Genomic DNA, 19,006 nt, shown 5'->3' on the forward strand with positions numbered 1-19,006 from the left:
GTCCAGAGCCTGAAGTTCATTGGGCACACTGCGAGATAATTTGTGACCACTGTCAGAGATAAGAAGTCATTTAAATAGGACTAGCGTTAAGGCTGTCCGACCTCGGAGGAGGGGCATATGCTCTGCGGTGTGCGGTGACTAAGGTTCCGCTGCGATATCATGCACTAGTGATTGAGTGTGAACCCTATTACCATGCATACGAGGCTGGAATAGCCCAAATTAAAGCCTGCCGATAATCTTCGTCCTTAGTGCCATCATGACTGCGTGATATCGGTGTACGTTGCTGGTGCTGGGAAAAGTGCGAAGATCGACGTCGTGCGAACAAGCTGAATTGACGGTAAAATATCTCCCCGTAAGCGTCGTAGAAGCTGAAAAGAACGCATTTTAATTGATGCGGAGCGGGTAATCACCGATAGCCGGATGCAAATCGGGACCATGTGGACCTCTTCAAAAGCCACGAAAAAAGTGATGTGGTCCTTATCGCTCCTTTTAATATTTCATCTGTGCCTCCTCGGCGGTACTTTCACCTTCCTTTCTACCCTATCCTTTGTTCAGGATGGTTCATTTCTTGGACCTCCTCAATGCCCAAGTAAGTTTGTTGCTACACTGCTATATTTCAACACTCACTGTTGCCTAGGTCGCGGATTCATTTGTTGGACGATGGTTCAAGCTAGAGGGATCAGGACATCCCAAAGAACGTGTTGGCTCTCGGTTTACAGTGTGTTTTCATGTTCTCATATTTCTTGGCGCGACTTTAACATACATACTTTACAGTCCGAGATCCGAGCAGGTCTAACAACATGGGTACGCTGCATTCACTTCTCCCCATAATTTTCAGTGCTCACTGCGTATCTGTCAGGCTGCTATGGCTTACATCGTACGTTTTTCCAATGATATTCCCCTCCGCCGTCGCTAAGGATATCTTCCATCACCCTTCCAGATTTCCGTAAACGCTTCCATCCTGTCAGATTCTGGGGGAACTTGCGAATGTACTACTTCCGACCTCTGTGTGAACGACGCAGCCTATGCCACCTGTGTTAACGAGGTCCGGAATGACTTGATCACCGCGACGGCCGCCATTGCTGCGTTATCCTCGTTCCTCATGGGTCTTCTGGCCAACCTTCCCGTCGGAATGGCACCTGGACTGGGTTTGAACGCATACGTACGTCTGTCTCGGTGATCCTACTACGCTTTTCCCCGGCTGAACTTCTCCGACCAGTTTACATACTCGGTTGTGGGATACCATGGCTCCGGAATAATAACGTACAGAGAGGCACTGGCGGCAGTGTTTCTGGAAGGGTGTGTACAGTTGAAATTGTTTCACTGACGCGCTTGTTGACGTCCGGAAGGTGGATTTTCTTCATTCTATCCCTTCTGGGTTTGCGGCAATGGTTGGTACGAATCATGCCTCAGTCATTGGTTCTCGCCGTTGGCGCTGGTATCGGTCTATTCATTGCGTATGTTTCACTTGCCCCGCTTGTCTAAGTGCTGTATGCTGATGTGCCATTATTGCGTCTGTCTAGCTTTATTGGACTGAGTTAGTGCCGTGTGTGATGTGTTATGAATGGCCGCGCTAATCAAATCAATACAGGTTCTTCCGGACTATTCGTCATCGGTGGTGACACTACCAACCTCGTCGGCCTGGGCGGATGTAAATCGGAGAACTTTGTCGAAGGCATGGACAATTACTGTGCGAGCGGAGTATTGCAAAGCCCTACCATGTGGTTGGGTATCTTCCTCGGGGGGTGTGTGCTCCTGTTCGCTTGAAAATGTGCATCATTGTTAACATGTGGTCTATGGCAGAATTTTCACGGTGCTGCTCATGATGTACCGTATTCGTGGAGCGATTCTCATCGGGATCTTCTTGGTCTCAATCATTTCTTGGCCAAGACCTACGGCTGTCACTTATTTCCCGCATACGGATTCCGGGGACCAGCTTTTTGATTACTTCAAGAAAGTTGTTACATTCCACAAGCTGGAAAAGATTGGTAACGCTATTGATGTATGTTTCACTCGGATTTTTTTTCTTAATACGTCAAGGCTAATAAGAATTCCAACAGTACAACTACGGGTATGAGTAATTTTGATATATGGGAAGTTGGTGGCTGACGAATTTTGGATTAACAGAAATGGTCAAGTGTGGTATGCACTCATTACCTTCCTTTATGTCGATATCCTAGGTACGTTTCCCCTATTCACTCATAGTTTCTGTATTGACGCGACGCGACTAGACACGACCGGTACACTATACTCCATGGCCAAGTTTGCCGGTCTGCGTGATCCTGTTACACTCGACTTTGAAGGGTCAACCATCGCCTACTGCGTAGATGCGTTCTGCATCAGCATGGGGTCTCTCATGGGTACAAGTCCGGTTACAGCGTACATTGAGAGTGCGACCGGTATCAGTGGTACGTACCTCACCGCCCTCGCAGATAAAATCAGGCTCTGATGCGTGTTGCGTAGAGGGTGGGAAGACTGGTCTCACTGCCATCACGACGGGTCTCGCATTCTTTATATCCGTGTTCTTTGCACCGATCTTCGCGTCAATTCCTGGTTGGGCTACAGGAGGCGCACTTGTGATTGTTGGGTCGCTCATGATTCGAAAGTGGGTACCTTGCGTGATGCGTTTATGGGGTGGAGGGTGACTGATTCTTTTTAGTGTCCGTGAAATCAACTGGGATTATATTGGTGATGCTGTCCCTGCTTTCCTTACGCTATTGATCATACCTTTGTCGTACAAGTGCGTCTCGTCCCGTCTCTTTGTCATGCCTGCCGTACTGAGCCTCCCCCAGTATCGCATACGGAGTCATCGCCGGCGTGTGTTCGTACATCGTCCTTAACGGGGTCCCATGGATCCTTGGCAAACTTACCAACGGCCGTCTCCTTCCACCGACTATCGATGCTGCAGAAGAGTGGGTTATCCCACCCGGCGGCATTCTCCCGGCTTGGATGTGCGTTATCTCCCTCCATTCAGTATCTTTCTTGGACTGACGATGTTGGATTCTTAGACGTAAATTGATTGGCAAACCCCTGGTGATAGACGAGCATGCGATGGAGGAGAGGCGTGCGAGATCATCGGTGGATACCGCGTCGCAAGACCATGTTGTCGCGTCGATCAAGGCCAGTGTGGATGAGAAGTGAAAATGTTTATAGTATCTATGTCGTTTTATATTGTTGTTTCAGTTATTTTTTCTTTGTTTTTCTATATATTTTATCTGTGTAGTAGGGACTGCTATACCAACGAACTGTCAACTGTAACTCTTTGGAGAACATTGTTTTTCTACGTTGAAGTGTGTCTTGAAGATTCTGAGAAAACCACATTCAGATGGCGCGTCAGTACCTTTATAAGGAATCAAGGCAGGTGCTATGTATAGGCATCTGATCAGTGATGCCATCGATGCGCGAGGCGGGGTGACGCGTCATCTCGCCATACCACGACCATGACAATCACAGAATTCGCAGAACTGCAGTTCCACTCAGCCGATTTTCTTTCCCAGCCTTCTTTGCGCGACCTCCTTCTGCGTCTACGTACGAACCAAGGCGCTTGGTCCGGGTTTCCCGTGTATTTCTACACGAAGGACTCTGAAAGTGTATTATATTTGATCTCTGGATGGCAAAGCGTCCCGGCGCACGAAGAGTGGATCGCAAGCGATGAGAATCAGACGCTTTTGAAGCTGTTTGAGCCCCATGTTCAGATCACGGATTTCGTGCATCTGGATGTAGAGTTTGAGGGTATACTGAGTGCCGGGGAGGAGAGGTTGAGGTTTTGGAAAGATGTAGCTGGGAACATCGATGAGAAGCAATGGGAAGTTGTTGGAAAGGACGTTGAGGGGAAGAAAACCGAGGGAGAAAGATATTGCTTTTCTCATGCCTGGTCAGACGAGTTAAGCGAAGAGGATATTATTCAGAAAGTCTCATTGTAGATATAGATGCAAAAATAATCGAAAGTCTGATCACTGAAGACGAAGTATACTACAGCCACAATACACTTAATACTTGAAAGGACTCTACATACATTTTGACGACCAAGAAATGTTTGATTAGTCCCGACGATCAAGCCAACGCAAGACCCATAATCATTGCAACGCCCGCCCATAACCCAGATGCACTAAGACCTGTCGCTGCACTGGACGACCCAGAACCTGATGCACTGCTCGATGGACTAGCAGTACCACTACCTCCGGTTGTCGCCGCCGGCGCCGTAGCACTCGCTGCTGGCGAACCAAAGAGCGATGCTCCACTAGGGATGGGTGCGGGGACGGCAGATGCGGAAGCCCCTTGTCCTACCAGCGCACCGACCTCTTGCTATATTACCAAAGGCGTCAATGATGCGGCTAGCAGAAAAGGAAATAAAAGACATACGCCTGGCGACCCAGAGAACGCCTTCGCATTATTGAGGAAGGCATCAAAAGTTGCGTTGCCCGACATGGGTGCATTGATGGCTCCAACCATCCCTACTTCGCAATGCGGGCTTGGCACGAGCTGTTTGCAGTAGAACCAGATGGCTGGGTCGATCGTTCATCAGCATGCGAGCGTCTACGCGTGAGGGAAAAGACACATTCACTCACGGGTAGAGGCATTCGTGACAGTAAGGTTCCACTGCGGAGTAGGCGAAAGTCCCGGACCTGAGATGAAAACCCAGCCAGAATCGAAACCCCCGCTCAGCGGCGTGCAGGGGTTCGCTAAATTGGATTGGGTGATCGAGTGGTTGCCTGGGCTAAATTAATTAAATTAATTGGTTAGCTAGGCGCGGGTACAGAATGAAAGACAAGATACTGACGCCCCGGAAAAGTTGAAGGTAACGACGTCTCCTTCGGTGGCAGTGATGTTGGGCGGGATGAACTGGAAGATGCCGCCGGTTTCGGTCGCGGTGCCGCCGACTTGTATGACGTGCTGGATGCTCTGTCAGCGCTACGAAAGAGAATGATAGACGGTATACCGTATTTTGAGCCCCGGCGAGAAGAGGCACAGCCAGTGCGGCGAGGATTGTAAAGCAATGCATGTCTCTCGAGAGTGGCGTGTTTAGTGACCCCAGGCAAAAAATACCCCTTTATAAGCAGACAAGCCCTGCAAAACGATGAGCCAATTACGCGAGTAACATCGTTATTGCGGCGCTAGATGTAAGCTGAAAGGTCAGAAGTCACGTCGTTCTCATGAAAAAGGAGTTTAGACTCACACGACGGTCAAAGTTTGTTACTGCATCTGTCCATACCCGCAAGAAACATCCCACACTTGAACGCGGCAGTGCTGTAATGTGAATGGTTTGTACTGCGGTCTGAGTCAGTAATAGTAGGATCGAAGGTACCCGAGGTTCCAGTGATTCAGGAGAACTGACAGACGCGACTGAATACCATAGTTCTGGTGATTCGAAGCAGGTGTCGGTATACTCGGACAGGAAATCGTCACATTACTCTTGCTGTTCGGCACATAAAGCATGTAAACGAAGCCCATTTATACGTCCGTATCGAGTACTCAGCGTGTTTCACTACCGCTACGAGGTCTTAAACCACATCTTCCCTTCTGGCAAAATGATCGTCTTCAGGGATGGGCAGTGCAGATGCCATTGAGTAGCGATCTTGTGCTCGTACTTGGCAGATCCACTCAATGGGACCTGTGCCATGAATGTCAAATACTGAAAATGATCATGAGCTCGATTAAAATATCAAATGCCGCGTTCCAGACCTCTAGTTGCTTGAATGCTCTCAAAACTGGTGATATCCCATCTAGAATTTCCTACATCACGACAAGTGATGATCAGCAAACTCGGAGTGTGCGAAGGAAAAAAATACAATGCAGACCTCCGAATAATCTCCCCTCAAAAGGAGGACATGTAGTGCCTTCAACTGTGGGAACCGCTTGGCTACCTCCACGAATAGATACCCAGGTGATTCGGCATCAAAACTCATCAAGCTCAGCTTCTCTATCGCCACCGACGTTGTCATGAGCGCATCCAACGTCTCAAGAACCGAGTCTGGATAGACAGGCACCGAACACGTCCTCACAGGCCGCCCACGGAGAAACAACGACAGCAGCTCGGGGGTCGCGTGAATGGCACGTAACGACGTGAGGTTTGGGACCGCCGTTGCGTCCAGTTGGTTAAAACCAATAGCTAACTGCGGTCTGAACATGCCGCCTTCGAATGCGGCAAGAGAAAGACCATCGAGACCGTGGAGTGTCACAGCCGTCAGCGTCGGCTGGGACTCGATGAAGTGCGCAAGTTTGGGTTGCCATGAATACGACGAGGAAAACTCCTTCAGACGGAAGGTGCAATCGTCGATGATCCACGGAGGTCTGCGGGGAAGCTCAAGGGTTAGAGCGTTGAGGTTGGTGAGGTTACGCAGAGCCCTTTGTGCGAGGGCGTAAAAGTTCGACGTGGGGGATTTAAGATCGGCCCAGTCTACTTTGAATGAACGTACTAAAGACGCCAAGGATTTGTTACTTGCGATGGTGCGGAGACAACAGATTGATTCGATGGGCTTTTTGAGGGTGATGGTGGGGTACAAGACGCGAGTTGCGATACAATGAAAGGATTTGCTTCCAAAAGCTACTGCTGCAAGTTCGGATCGATCCAGGTAGTGAAAAATCAAGTCGTATATCTCTGAAGGCAAGATCACAGGTCTTCCTGTATTTGCGCTAGTTCTTTCAATGGCTCCGGCCTTGGCAGGCTCGGAAGGTGTATGCACCTACATTGTACGATTATTGGCGTCCATGAATCCAGCCACCTGCATTAAACTCACCCGAAGTGCGTCAAAATTGGTCATTGAAGGCAATCCTAGTCTCCTGAACGAGATAGCGGGAAGATAGGTTGACAAAATAAGCGGGGAAAATGTTTCGCATTGAGTAATGCAGCGATGGAAATGGTTAGCAGCAGTCGTAATGCCGATATGAAGTTCGAATAGTTCCTGTTCAATACTAGGAATACTGTCCATGGTCTTCGCTGGGAAAGCGAGCTCCGTGCTGACGCCGTGAGAGTTAGAAGTGAAGCCGGCTATTACGGTCCGGGTGCTACCGCGTTTGTCCTTGCAAGCTTCTCTAAGTAGAATAAAACGTTTGCATTACCTATTTCACAGGGGAAAAGTAATGTCGAGATAGAATTGTCTGAAAAACTCCATAAAGCATCCCCGCGAGACCCGTACTGACGCTGGGCATTTGCACCACACCAAAACCACACCGTTTCCACCACATTCTCGGAGGTTTTGGCTTTTCAATTCGAAAACTGCTACGGGACGCATTGTTACCACGCTATATCGCGTACAGTATCATCAATAACTGGGCAGGATGAGTGAGAAAGACCAATCTTGATTGAACCTCGAGCTCCTTCCCCTCCATGTAGTGTGAAATTAGTCTGAAATCGGAAATGGGGTCAACACTGGAGCACGATTTTTTGATCACGTGTATATCATGTGCACAGTATTACAAAGCTAAAAACTAATTAAGGCGCGCTCTACCCTTACTGAGAGCTGGGAGTAATGAATGCCTCGGAGCGACGAATCCTTGTGAGGACGACCGTAGGGGTGACGAATCCAGATATCAAGCATGCTGGATACCGTATATGATGTTCTCCCCTGGAGAAAATGAGCGATTGTGGTCCTTCGAGATGCGAATTTTTCGCAGTGAGGAGGTTCCCAGTCCTCCTTCTCCCGGGACGGAGGTAGACGGTACATCTCATATTGAACTTCGGCCCATGAGAGACCGATTTCTGAGCATGCCTCTAGAACCCTGGAGAGCTTCTCCTCGAGGCAGAGATTCGTGCTTCAGGACTTCTTTGTTATAATTGGATCGGGCAATGTCAAAGAAGGCTTGCGTCGTTTGTTGGGCTGGGTAGACAGTGATGGCGAGGGCATGCATGGAGACAGCGGAATGTTTTCATCATTCGGCAGCCGTGTAGCACCTTTTCTCCTCCAAACACGAGTGGTAGGTGGCGCACTGGGGGTCATCGGAGACATGAAGGTTGTTGCGGAGCGAGATTGCAATGATGAAGACGGTGTTTGAGGCAAATCAATTGAATTAGGTAGTGATATACTTCGACTGAGCATGGAGACAGGCGTCGACGCAGTGGAAAGCGACAACTCACTAGAACAAGACCGCAGTGGAACCAGCCCTGCAGAGCCAGGAGAAAAGGAACGAAAATTGGGAGTGTGGGAGAAGGTAGTCGCTTGTATAGGAGATATATGACTAGGAGTGGCATTGGGTGGTATAGTGTCATGATTGGGGGGCTGCTGGGAGCCCATAAATATGATAAATAGTCGGAACGATACTAAACAAAGACGCTTCTCGTTTGTTGACACCGCTCGCAGGTCACATGACTAAATCCCTTAAAAGGAAAATGGGAAAACCAACCGTGCTCCAGTATCCACGGCGTGTCCGCTAGCAGACTCTTATTTCAAATCTCGACTGCTTGCCTGTCAAGAGAGATAAGAGTCTGCCTAGGGGAGACTAGTGTGAAATGCCAATAGCCAGGCCTTGGAAGAACAGAATTCCTTGCCACCGCCGCGACCTCGTTATTTTCGGTGGTTATATACCAGGTTATAGCGTGAATAGGCCTCTTTGTCTCGAAATGATTTCTGTCATTACTTGGCCGTGTGCAGTCCAAGCAAAACATATTAAGCATATGGTATAACAAGGGATCTAATTAATGTCGTATTCCTACTCTGCTTTTGATTTTACGCTCCGCTCGACCTCAGCTTCGGCGGCGAGACCTTCAGCCTCGACCTCTTCCATCAGCTTGCGCTCGATCTCGAGACGCTCCTCCCGTGTGGCATTCTTGTTCGCCGCATGGGCAGCCCGAACACGTTCACAGTGTCTCAAATAGTTGGTATCCGTGCCGAAGAGCCTGTCCCACCAGCGGAACGAGGTCGAGAAGTTGTTGGTAAACGACATATGATGGAAGTCGTGATGCTCGGCACCAGACCAGAATGGGAGAATGTGTTGGAGCGACCATGGGAAGTCTGGGGATCATATTAGTGCCGATTCATGCGTCCTACGGTGTGAGTAACTCACCATAACCACTGTGGGCGTCGACTGCTTGGAAAAGACGGAGGGTGATCCAGATGTACATGGTCAAGATGTGGAAGTTCTGGGTGAAGAAGCAATAAAGCAGAGGTCCTGCAAGTGTGCCGGTACCGAGGATAAGGACTTCAGCAGGGTGGGCATATTCAGCGGCTAGACCGAATGGCGCAGAGTACTTGTGGTGGATTTTGTGAATGTACTTATAGAGGGGACCATAGTGAAGCGCGCGGTGGGCTAGGAATCGTGTTAATGGTGAACGTTGCTATCGTTGTACCTAAACTTACCACACCAGTGGAAGAGATCCTCGAACCAGAAGAAAAACATAACTTGAGGCGCTATGGTCTTCCAAGACGGGAAAGGAACCTGGTAGGTCGACATTCCAATGGACTCGGCCAACGGGTGGAATAGCCAGATCTAGGCTTGACGTCAGTATAATCTCATCAGGGAAATAGACGTCTTACGAACCGTCGGCAGTTCGATAGTAAAATGTGAAAACAAAACCATCTTGGTGCATTCCCATTGGTCCAAAGCAGTCGGAACCTTATTGGGCTGAAGCTTCCACTGGCGGAAGTAAGGTATCGCATCGATAATAATCCAGGGTATACAACGGCCAAAATAAACAATCTACACTACTGGTCAATCGTTGGTTGCAAAACAGATGAAAAGGAGTACCTCATGCAACAAAAAGCTCATCAATCCAGTTGCAATGATTGGGTTCCCTATCCAAACATACCAGGCGGCCCATTGTTGTTCAAACCAGTTCAGAGACTGGAGGTCGATGTCGGCGTAGACAGAAGCAAACGACGACGGGGCCGCCGTCGTGTTGAAGGACATGGTGGACTGAATGAAAGCTGTAAAGTGAAAACCACCCCACTTTTATTTTCGAAATCGAATGGCGTGAGGAAGGTATTTGTCTCATGGTCACGTGCTCGTGCTCTGATTGGATGACCGCCAACAGCCAATCATTGAATCAACCATGTGCTCTGCCCGGAATTCTCATGGGGTCGAGCGACGTCGGACGAGGAGGTATGTAAGTTACAATAAAACATCATATTATAGTATTACAGTCAATATCTGTCATCAGAGTCCAGACGACGGCGGTCCAGGCCCCAGGGAGCTGGTCTTTAAAAGAAAAAGGGCCTCACTGGGAATTGAACCCAGGACCTCCTCGAAATTCAACCCAAACGAGGAATCATGCGACTAGACCATAAGGCCTACGATATCAGATCTTAGACTTTAGATGTCCTTCTGTGATCCAACTTGCACCTTGACATCGGTACTAACCCGAATCTGCCTCTCCTACCTTTTCCATGACGACCGGTGGTCAATCAATAAAGTATTGCTGTTTGCAGAATAGTTGGCGTAGCTGCCTTTTTGGGCCTGGTTGCTTTTTTTTGGCGCGAAAGACTTTTCAGCTGTAGCTCGGTCAGTACATTAGATATTTGCTTGAAATAAGATATGTTTCGACATTTCCTGAAGCCCTTGAGGTGCCGGTGCAGTCAGAATTTTAATTTAGTCAATTTGAAAATTCTAGCCTGCTGTGAGGGCTCAGATCAACTTTTCAGCTGTATCTTGCCAACAATGGATGCTACGAAGATGCTCCAAGGGAGAAAGTCAATGTATTCATACAAGGCGAGATGCACAACAGCATTTTTGGTGCCAGAAAAATTATCGCGGTGTTAAATCAAGAGTTGCATGTTTCGACCCGGACCCTGACATCCTAAAGGAACAATAGGATGCCACCACAACTCCAATTCCATTGCATGCACCTCAGAAATGATACTCAAAAATTATCTCAGCTTACCATATGCTTACATCTGGTTACCTTCTCTCGCAGTGATGAAAATGTCAGTTATGCATGCCGAAATTTGAGGAACTCAAAACTTGCTCGCGAAACTTCAGAATTGGGGCTCGCATCTCGGAAATAGTGAGGGAATCATACACATACCAAATTCCATGTAATTTGATGGGGAAACGGAGAAGATATAACTGAAAAGTGATATTGCGACTCGACGGACAAAAAAAGCGATCGAGCCCAAAAAGGCAGCTGCGCCAACTATTCTGCAAACAGCAATAAATCAACGTTGATGCTATATGGATCTGCACTTGGTACCGCTGTTCAACTAAACCGGCGCTCTAGGTGACACTTAGTGACCCGATAATGTGGACTAGTGGTACAGTGCATGAGATTTCTGCTTCAATTTTCCAAGTCTAACAGTGTTTCTATTGCTATAGAAATGAGAAACGCGACGGACTGGCGGCCTATACACTAGCGCATTGACCATACCGGCCGAGAACAATGCAACAATAGTCTTAAAAGGGCCATACCAGCTACTTTATTGTTTTGTGTTCCGGTCCATCCCATTTCGGCCTTCCTTTGTTCTGTTATAATATATAAGACAGACGGGGACGCGATTGGTTTCTGCATTGACATTTCATTTCATCCTCTCTTAACGTGCCAGCAATGTCTATCCACGACCAAGCGACTATATCCATGTCAGAGTTCGCTGAGCTTACCGACGACGCCATCATTTCAGACTATGTAGCTGTGAGTCTAATCCCTTCAACGCCATTCTATTTCTTTGATCTCCATCTACCAGGCTCATGATATCCCAAGCACTGTCGCGCTCCCCAGAAGCGCCTTGGGTTCGTACGACCTACCTGCAATCATGCAGTGGCTCTTTCCCGCAGAATCCAACCCTGTACCACTTGCCTTACTCGCAAATCACGCATGGGTGGCACAACCCGACGGAACATGGAAACTTGAGCGGCACTTCGCCGCGGAGGAATTTCTTGCGACACCTGATGATGAGATAAATGGCTCCGTGATTCCTACGTTGAACCATTACCCGCCTGATGGCCTCCCAGTCAGCTCTAGTGTCGATCTGCTCGACGGAGCCCGCAAGTTAGAAGATGGGAGGTTAGAGGTTCATGACGCGCTGCGTGCATTGCAGGTGTCCATCAAAGATGCTACGCTCCTCTACACAAAAGCCAGGCTAGCTCTAGATGAAGAGCGAGCGAAGACTACGTCGCTCATGGCGCTTGTTACAAGTATCTGTGGGCAAGCGTTCGCGGATAAGATCGTGCGAACAGTGGAAGTGATGGATACTGGTGACTTTGAAGAAGAGGAGGACGGCGGCGAGTCTAGTGACGACCAACGTAACAGTAATTTCACCCAGAAAAAGCTCCAGCCTTCTCCGTAAGCACTCGTTTGCTATATACATTTTTGCTTTAAATTTATGATTTACATCAAGGCGACGAGCTGGGGTAAACAAAGCGCTGTTTGGAGATCCGGACTGGGCGTACGTTTATTTCCCGCCCTTCACATGAATTTGTCTAATGGATAACAGGTCAAAGATGAAGGGAGCCTCGGACGCTCTGAGGGAGGATACCCATACCGTATTGATGCCTCCTCCAAAGTATGTGGTTCACTCTGTTGTGTCCATGGCAATAATCGTCAACAGTTTCCTCCCCCATAGGACCACCAACCATGCAGGTCAATCCGGCGCATTCCTGATCTCGAGATCGATAGCAACATCTCCTCGAAAGCGCTCCCGTTCTTCTGAAGGCGAAGACGCATCTACCAGTCCAAAACGGATCAAAACTGGTGTAGAAGAAGGAAGTCGCGTGCAAACGCAACTTGCCAAATCTTCCTCCGCCGCCGTTTTTCGAGGGCAGAAAACCACTCTTGAATCTAAAAGTATCGAAGAACGCTCGCCCGTTGATTTGGACAACTCTGGTAGTAGTGACGAACAAGCATTGAATCCCGGTACGTCCGACGGTCTTCGATAAAGCCCGTTCCCTAACCAACCTCCTGATTCCAATCTTCCTTCCCAGCAGGCCACCAGCGATCCCGAAGACCAACAAATGTCTCCCCCCGACGAAGCCCTCAATCCCATAGTTCCTCCCCAACAGGTGTCAGGCAGCTCTGATCCTGAAATCGAGGACAGCGACTCGGATTCGGCTTCGGCCACGTCAAGCTCTGACTCTGATTCGCCTCTGATCTCGTGGAGCAGCGTCGTTGGAGCTATATCCAACGGTATCTTTGCTGCGATGGCATGGTACACCAACCCACCAGTCACACCTCTCGCTGAGGAGTCAATTTCTGCGAGAAGGCCAATTCTCCTTCGCACGGCAACCCCTCCTTCCACCATTTATCGTCCTCGTCAGCCATCAGTCTCACCTCCAGGGCAACTTCGCAGGACGAAGTCATTTTTCACCTATAGGAGCAAGAAAACAGGGCGCATGCTCAGGTCCTTTGGCACCGGCAAGCCTGGAAACCCGCACGTCGTTGAGAGTGATGATCTCTTAGACATGGACTCGTTCTATGAGAAGGCGCCCCCTCTCTACGCTAACCAGATGCTTGGAGAAGAAGACGGTGCAAAGATGCGAGTTATGAGCACGTTTTCGATAGTGATTTAAGGGGCGAAGAGGAGGCGAAGGAGTACTGTGAGAGGCATTTCTTAGAGCCTATTCGTAGTCAGTTTTCCATCCATCCTAGAGGTAGTTAATATTATTGTATTCTTCGCTGACGCCCAGAAAGATCGAAACGGGCCCACGTGAAGCGGACTTAAACAAGCTGGGGGAAACGGAAGATCATATCATCCATCACATAGATTGGCCATCGTGTTTCTGGTATTCCTACATACTTATTGGATATCGTTGTGGAAAATAAAACAGTCGCTGCATTGTAGTTGTAAATGAGTCTCAGGGACTGACGCGGCAGCAAACCTACATTGTGATATGATCATGTTTCTAGCTCAACGATTAATACAAACTGCATATGCACGTAAAATAATGGCTGAGAATATATCCTGCAAAGTTATAAATACAAATGGCCGAGAGAAGTGTGTCAAGCGACTAAGGAAACAGTCTGAGGCTCAGGATGTTGGTTAAAGGAAAGGTCAGGAAGCTTGTCTACGGCAGGAATATCGATGGCGGTAGTTGCCTCTGAGGATGCTTCATCGCGCCTTAATTTACATCTACATCCATCAGCCAATCAGTGACGAGGTCAGTGAAGAGGGACTGACGGGGTATTCGATGACGACTCTAGCTCTCCTTCTATACGTGTTCCATCTGGGGCTACACGACACGCCCTGAAAATGGCTCGTGATGTTGACACGGTGATGCAAGAGCGTAGTGGGAACTTACATGACAATCTGATTCCAATAGCTATGCGGCTCGAACTCATAACTAAATTCACCCCCGAAATCAGCATCCAAATGTGATGCGGGAATGAGTTCCAGCAAATTGGGATTGAAACGCATCTGCGCGTAGTAATGATGTTGAAAGTCATTGTTATGGAGGAAGAATGGAACACACCTTATCGCGTGTGACGGGATCAAGAAATGGAGATATACCCTTGTAGAAGAAATTGAGGATCATGGGAAGATTCACTACTAGCGCACGACCGAGTGTCTCTACGTAATGTTGTTGTAAGATATGTAGGACCTAGTTGGTGGAATTGATTGTCATGGCGTCACCGTGACCTTGTCGACCTAGACACTCACTTTACGCGCAATAGATATAGAGGGATTAGTTCGCAGAGTGGTGCTCTTGTAGTCGACAATAATGACAAGGGATTCCTGCCCTGGAGGCATTAGATCTTTGGCCCGTTCTCTGTCGAGTACGTTACTTTCAAAGACAAAGACAAGAAAAATCAAGAAAACGCGAACAAACACCACACCAAATGTCGCAGTTGACGGGGACTCGACTCTGTGTTTTCTCGTCCTGGACGCATATAAATAATCGGACGGCCGTCTTTGTCAAATCCGTTGATAATACTGGCTGAAGTCAGCTACTGTCAAAGACTCAATATGAATACCTACATCTTTCCCGTCTCGCTTTCAATCTTAACCTCGTCTGGGGGGATCAAATCGGGTTTGAAATCCCTGCGCCATTCAATCGTAGCTTTGATACGCTTTTGGGCGTCAGGATAATTCCACTTGGCCGAGCGCATATATCTGGGCATCGTATCTGGTTTATTCAGCCATCGAAGCTCCCATTTATGATAAGGGTCGCTCTCGGGGAGCAAAAGAGTGTGTGCGTACTGAAGAAAAATAAAAATTTTGGCCTCAGGTCAAAGAATGATATCTTGAAATTTCACTTACCTCTTCCAAGGCAGTTATTTTAGCCTTCTGTTCGGCAGTATATTCATGGATAGGCCCAACCTTTGTGCCCTCCTCTGGGGTGACGAGGACCTTATTCGTGGTTGACATGAGGGGATGAAAACGTGAATTGACGGAAGTGCCGAAGGTGATGAGAGCGGACCGAATTACGTGAATAGCTCAAGTCATATCAGGTGCGTCATTCGAATTTTCTTGGCACCCGAGGTCCGATTGTCCGATTGTTCACGTTTCCGATGATTACTCACCGCTTCTCACCGCCCGATGTATTACGACCTACAGGCTGAGCAAAGCTTATGAAAAAAGAAAACAAGAGGGAAATGCAGCTCGGCTTCGTGAAGAGCCATGACGAGGTTGCGGGTGACTGGGATCGTGGTATGCGCTCGTGACCGTCTATTAGCATCCGGAGACACTTACTCCGGTTACTCCGCCCCAGGGCGTCGGTACCGACTCAGATTACAACATGGACAACCTTGTCCCTGTTACTAGTTAGCCAGAGCTGCACCGATACACCTGAAATTTTTGTGTGGATCCCAAGACGCCTCGTGAGTCGTTTGGCCGCGGCGAACACCTGGATGAAGGTGCTTCAGTTCTAATATTACCTCATAAAGCTACATAAACGACCATTAGATATCCGATAAATAATGCAAATGCGACGCAACCGGTTACCGCCTCCTACGCGGAGCTCGTCTCACTCCCAGCTCTCCCGCTAGTACCGATACCAGAACCCAACAGGCTCTGCAAGTCAAACGAATCTGCCGGTTGGACATAGAAACCCTCGACGGAGTATGTCCTCAACAGGTCTTCCAACGAGCATGTACCTGCCTTGAATGAGCCCGACCCGAGGCACAGTACAAACAGGAAACAATCAACAACTCACTTGCTTCGGCGGCCTCCTTCGCCATGGAAGCCCATAACGATGTTTCTGTGGGTGGAGCCAATTTCAAGTCCGATGCTACGAATGATTGTAATTCCAAGGGTTCTAGTTGACGGTGAAGGATAACACGCACTAGTAAACCTCCTTAGTAGGCCTTTATCGGGGAGAGATATAAAAGTTTTCTTAGACGGATCGACCCTCACATGTGCTAGGCCGACCGTCTTACTATCCAAAATCCCTGAGACATATGATATCCCTGCCCAGTAGTGCTCCATGTGCTGAATAGCTTTGATAAGAGCAGATAGGTTCTGGCGCGCCAGCGACGTCAATAGTAACTCAGCCGTAGGAGGTTTTTGGGTGAGTTCCATCATACTGCTTATTCTCAAGTCATGGATGAATGCCAAGCTAGCTCAACATTAGTGTCTGCAACCCCGGCAACCGTAAGGACCAAAACCTACCAAGCAACATATATGGGCTGGACCGTAAACGGACTTGAAAGCTGCGTATAACAGATCAGTTCTTGGATGGTCCTAGAGAACATAAGTCACCGACGTAGGACTGAGATGCGAATAGATCGGCAAAGACCAAGCATTCGCTGATAGTCCTCGCGCTCGACATAGACAACTTAATTGACCGATCCATATTTTGTGACAAAGGTGTCTCCATTCCTGATGGACTCGTAAGCAGCTCCGGATGGTACACCAATGTCATGACTGCATTGGCCCAAAGATGCAGCGTCAAATACGGCCCCTATCGATGTATTCGTTTGTAAACTCATGCATCAACAGACCTTGCCAAGCACTCACCCCGTGGTTTCGGGCTTCCTGTTTCCTAAAATTCTCTACGCTCCACTTCATTTCCCCCGGAAGATCTGCGTAAAACTGCACGAGTTGCCCCTGGAGCCCACTCAGCAGATCTACGCTTGGTTCACTTGGGCCCACTAGAGTCCGCAATCTCCCTCGGCGGCCGTTCAATACGTTTGCTATTCGCCCGCACAGAACCATCAGTCTGACCCAATGCTGGAATGGAATTGGCTGTATTTCCTCATGAGGATCGCCCATGCACGAAGCAGGATCTGGGAAGAAGTCTTCGTCAGTTGGTAGGGGAATCTCAATTATTTCTTCAGATATCGAAGGTGGCCGCCCAGTGGAAAAAGCGAGTATTCTGTCCTGTGATAACGGGTGAGTTTATGAAGCCTCGCGGTGATTTCTGGCAGATATTACCGTTATGAAGAGGTTCCAGAACAGTAAACGCGTCCGGACGACATGTGCCAGGGATTCGTATATTTCAGATATCTAGAATTTCATCAAAAGGAGGCGAAGACATAAGCGCAGAAACAAACCTCATGCAATCCTAGGTCCAAGGCCATTCGAATTGCTATACTGATTCGATACATTAGTATAACAGGAACTGGTACGGCAAAAAATGACGATACCCAGAATATTGCTAGGGCATGTCTTCAGGTTAAATTTCGCAACCAAGAGCCACGATAGAAGGAAGCTCACCCATAATCCGCTCTCCGAGTTCTGCCCAAAATTTGCCCAAGAGAGAAGTAGCAGACCCGTTACTACGTCCGTTGTCGGTAGATGAAGAAGGGGGATGATGAGCTCTTGCGCTTTCGTTATGAAAGGAGCACAAGCCTGTCTTCTGGTTCAGGGGAAATATTGGTCCTAGGGATGTAACGAACCTTTGCAGGAGACTGAGTCCCCGATGGGTGAAATCTAGTGGACATCAATTACACGATAAATCCAGCACTCCGAAAGTTGGTACGTTGCTGCGAGGAGAAATGGGACTTATGGAACCCATCGAGTCCCGAGGAACGTACCAGCAGCTGAAGAACAATTTTTAACGACTCGACTCACCTGGCACTGACAGCACATATACAATTCAACAAGAACGCCGACATTGTGCCTGTCTCCAGTCTTAATTCCATCCTTTTCCGATTTACACTGGGAAAATACGGGCTCATGGTGCTGAAAAATGTATCGAGTAGAGGTAATCGAATATGCGGCAATGGTAGTCCGGCATCGTCGAACACTTGCTCTGGCGGTTCTGGCGGGCCAGGCTTAGATTGGGAACCAGGCACTGGCGCACTGGCGCTTGACCCAGCGGCTTTTGGCTGAAGTTTTAATGAGATCCGGTTAATGCCTGGATGGATTGCGGTAGATCCAGACTGGGCACAAATAAAAGTTAATGCGAGCAGTGTCCCCAAAAATAAAGGACCTACAAAACGATAATAATACAGTTCCAGTCCGTCAGAATTCGTGGGATCTCCATCAATGTAAGCAACTTGGGATTCGAGAGCGCGCACGAGATTGACAGTCTGTTTTTCTGGCTGGCCACTGAGCTGCGGGAATGGAATAATCGGTGTCGTAGGTGTCTGGCTCATGGCAGAAGGACCTGGTGTAGGCCATATATACGACGACGACGACACGGGCGTGGGGAAATCCCACATATTAGCTGCACTCATAGTTTGATCTATGTTTGCCTTGTATCGCGTTAGAAGGACGGGAGTAGGCGGGCACCATTGCACTCACCCAAGCAAGTGAAGGCGACATTGCATCCCGATTCATGTCCTTTGGATCCTCTGAAATCTTTCCGTCCTTCACTGTCATCTGATCCCTTTCCTTCTGTCTACGTTCCTCTTCCTCCATTTCCTTCCGAGTTCGTTTCCGCCGTCTACCACTAGGCCAAGTACATTCTTCACCAACTTTAGCACAGGTACGACAGACCGGACGTTCTCCAGAACATCTCGCACGCTTGATTCTACACCTATGGCATGCTAGAGGTACACGCTTTTCGCCAGCCGGAACAGATTCCTTGTGAGTGAGATTCGCGACGTCGGTGTTGTTCTCCCCTGGAGACGCGTCCTGAGACGTTGGGGATGGGCGGTGCTCGACGGGCGACTGTGAGCTCATGGGCAGTACAGACAGGGTGGAGGTTAAGGTTCAAATAGAATTTATTTGAATTTCGAAACTCTTACGGTATGGGGGTG

At 48.6% G+C, this 19,006-nt stretch overlaps 8 protein-coding genes across 8 annotated transcripts; 3 read left to right on the plus strand and 5 right to left on the minus strand.

The window, feature by feature from the left end:
• Positions 1–358: 358 nt before the first annotated feature.
• EV420DRAFT_871674 (permease family-domain-containing protein) lies at positions 359–3,293 on the plus strand. The gene is made up of 17 exons (XM_060483814.1): positions 359–589; positions 638–718; positions 775–804; positions 860–877; positions 941–1,162; positions 1,220–1,299; positions 1,350–1,457; positions 1,524–1,537; positions 1,592–1,745; positions 1,804–2,002; positions 2,061–2,071; positions 2,128–2,180; positions 2,232–2,408; positions 2,464–2,605; positions 2,660–2,740; positions 2,793–2,951; positions 3,009–3,293. The coding sequence occupies exons 1-17, from the start codon at positions 557–559 to the stop codon at positions 3,139–3,141; spliced, it is 1,695 nt and encodes a 564-aa protein (XP_060326106.1). The 5' UTR covers positions 359–556; the 3' UTR covers positions 3,142–3,293.
• Positions 3,294–3,408: 115 nt separating this feature from the next.
• EV420DRAFT_871749 (uncharacterized protein) lies at positions 3,409–4,215 on the plus strand. The gene has a single exon (XM_060483817.1). It carries the CDS (start codon positions 3,441–3,443, stop codon positions 3,921–3,923), a length of 483 nt encoding a protein of 160 aa, XP_060326107.1. The 5' UTR covers positions 3,409–3,440; the 3' UTR covers positions 3,924–4,215.
• EV420DRAFT_871740 (uncharacterized protein) lies at positions 3,989–5,277 on the minus strand. The gene is made up of 6 exons (XM_060483816.1): positions 5,177–5,277; positions 4,940–5,114; positions 4,781–4,893; positions 4,569–4,717; positions 4,363–4,505; positions 3,989–4,305 (listed from the first exon to the last, which is right to left on the minus strand). The coding sequence occupies exons 2-6, from the start codon at positions 5,000–5,002 to the stop codon at positions 4,054–4,056; spliced, it is 720 nt and encodes a 239-aa protein (XP_060326108.1). The 5' UTR covers positions 5,003–5,114; positions 5,177–5,277; the 3' UTR covers positions 3,989–4,053.
• EV420DRAFT_871739 (uncharacterized protein) lies at positions 5,278–6,995 on the minus strand. The gene is made up of 4 exons (XM_060483815.1): positions 6,738–6,995; positions 5,799–6,683; positions 5,683–5,733; positions 5,278–5,632 (listed from the first exon to the last, which is right to left on the minus strand). Exons 1-4 carry the CDS (start codon positions 6,927–6,929, stop codon positions 5,492–5,494), a joined length of 1,269 nt encoding a protein of 422 aa, XP_060326109.1. The 5' UTR covers positions 6,930–6,995; the 3' UTR covers positions 5,278–5,491.
• A 1,554-nt stretch (positions 6,996–8,549) lies between these two features.
• Positions 8,550–9,906, minus strand: EV420DRAFT_1568464 (C-4 methyl sterol oxidase). The gene is made up of 5 exons (XM_060474173.1): positions 9,682–9,906; positions 9,475–9,633; positions 9,294–9,423; positions 9,001–9,243; positions 8,550–8,948 (listed from the first exon to the last, which is right to left on the minus strand). The coding sequence occupies exons 1-5, from the start codon at positions 9,841–9,843 to the stop codon at positions 8,647–8,649; spliced, it is 996 nt and encodes a 331-aa protein (XP_060326110.1). The 5' UTR covers positions 9,844–9,906; the 3' UTR covers positions 8,550–8,646.
• A 1,567-nt stretch (positions 9,907–11,473) lies between these two features.
• On the plus strand, positions 11,474–13,431 carry EV420DRAFT_1483759 (uncharacterized protein; the record flags this gene model as incomplete). Its single annotated transcript, XM_060470009.1, has 6 exons — positions 11,474–11,557; positions 11,610–12,208; positions 12,264–12,311; positions 12,360–12,428; positions 12,489–12,778; positions 12,911–13,431. The coding sequence occupies 6 exons, from the start codon at positions 11,474–11,476 to the stop codon at positions 13,429–13,431; spliced, it is 1,611 nt and encodes a 536-aa protein (XP_060326111.1).
• A 430-nt stretch (positions 13,432–13,861) lies between these two features.
• EV420DRAFT_1647720 (CRAL-TRIO domain-containing protein) lies at positions 13,862–15,227 on the minus strand (the record flags this gene model as incomplete). The annotated part of the gene is made up of 8 exons (XM_060478068.1): positions 13,862–13,979; positions 14,040–14,105; positions 14,161–14,276; positions 14,332–14,460; positions 14,520–14,628; positions 14,685–14,792; positions 14,838–15,058; positions 15,120–15,227. 8 exons carry the CDS (start codon positions 15,225–15,227, stop codon positions 13,862–13,864), a joined length of 975 nt encoding a protein of 324 aa, XP_060326112.1.
• A 357-nt stretch (positions 15,228–15,584) lies between these two features.
• Positions 15,585–18,952, minus strand: EV420DRAFT_1568492 (fungal-specific transcription factor domain-containing protein). Its single transcript, XM_060474174.1, has 15 exons — positions 18,549–18,952; positions 18,239–18,499; positions 17,874–18,184; positions 17,699–17,732; positions 17,517–17,651; positions 17,447–17,457; positions 17,354–17,393; positions 17,235–17,306; positions 16,818–17,180; positions 16,564–16,761; positions 16,470–16,510; positions 16,145–16,416; positions 16,015–16,089; positions 15,746–15,955; positions 15,585–15,679 (listed from the first exon to the last, which is right to left on the minus strand). Exons 1-14 carry the CDS (start codon positions 18,927–18,929, stop codon positions 15,810–15,812), a joined length of 2,340 nt encoding a protein of 779 aa, XP_060326113.1. The 5' UTR covers positions 18,930–18,952; the 3' UTR covers positions 15,585–15,679; positions 15,746–15,809.
• Positions 18,953–19,006: the final 54 nt, after the last annotated feature.

This window comes from Desarmillaria tabescens (genome assembly GCF_030435595.1).
Source record: "Desarmillaria tabescens strain CCBAS 213 chromosome Unknown EV420scaffold_44, whole genome shotgun sequence".
Taxonomy (NCBI): Eukaryota; Fungi; Basidiomycota; class Agaricomycetes; order Agaricales; family Physalacriaceae; genus Desarmillaria; species Desarmillaria tabescens.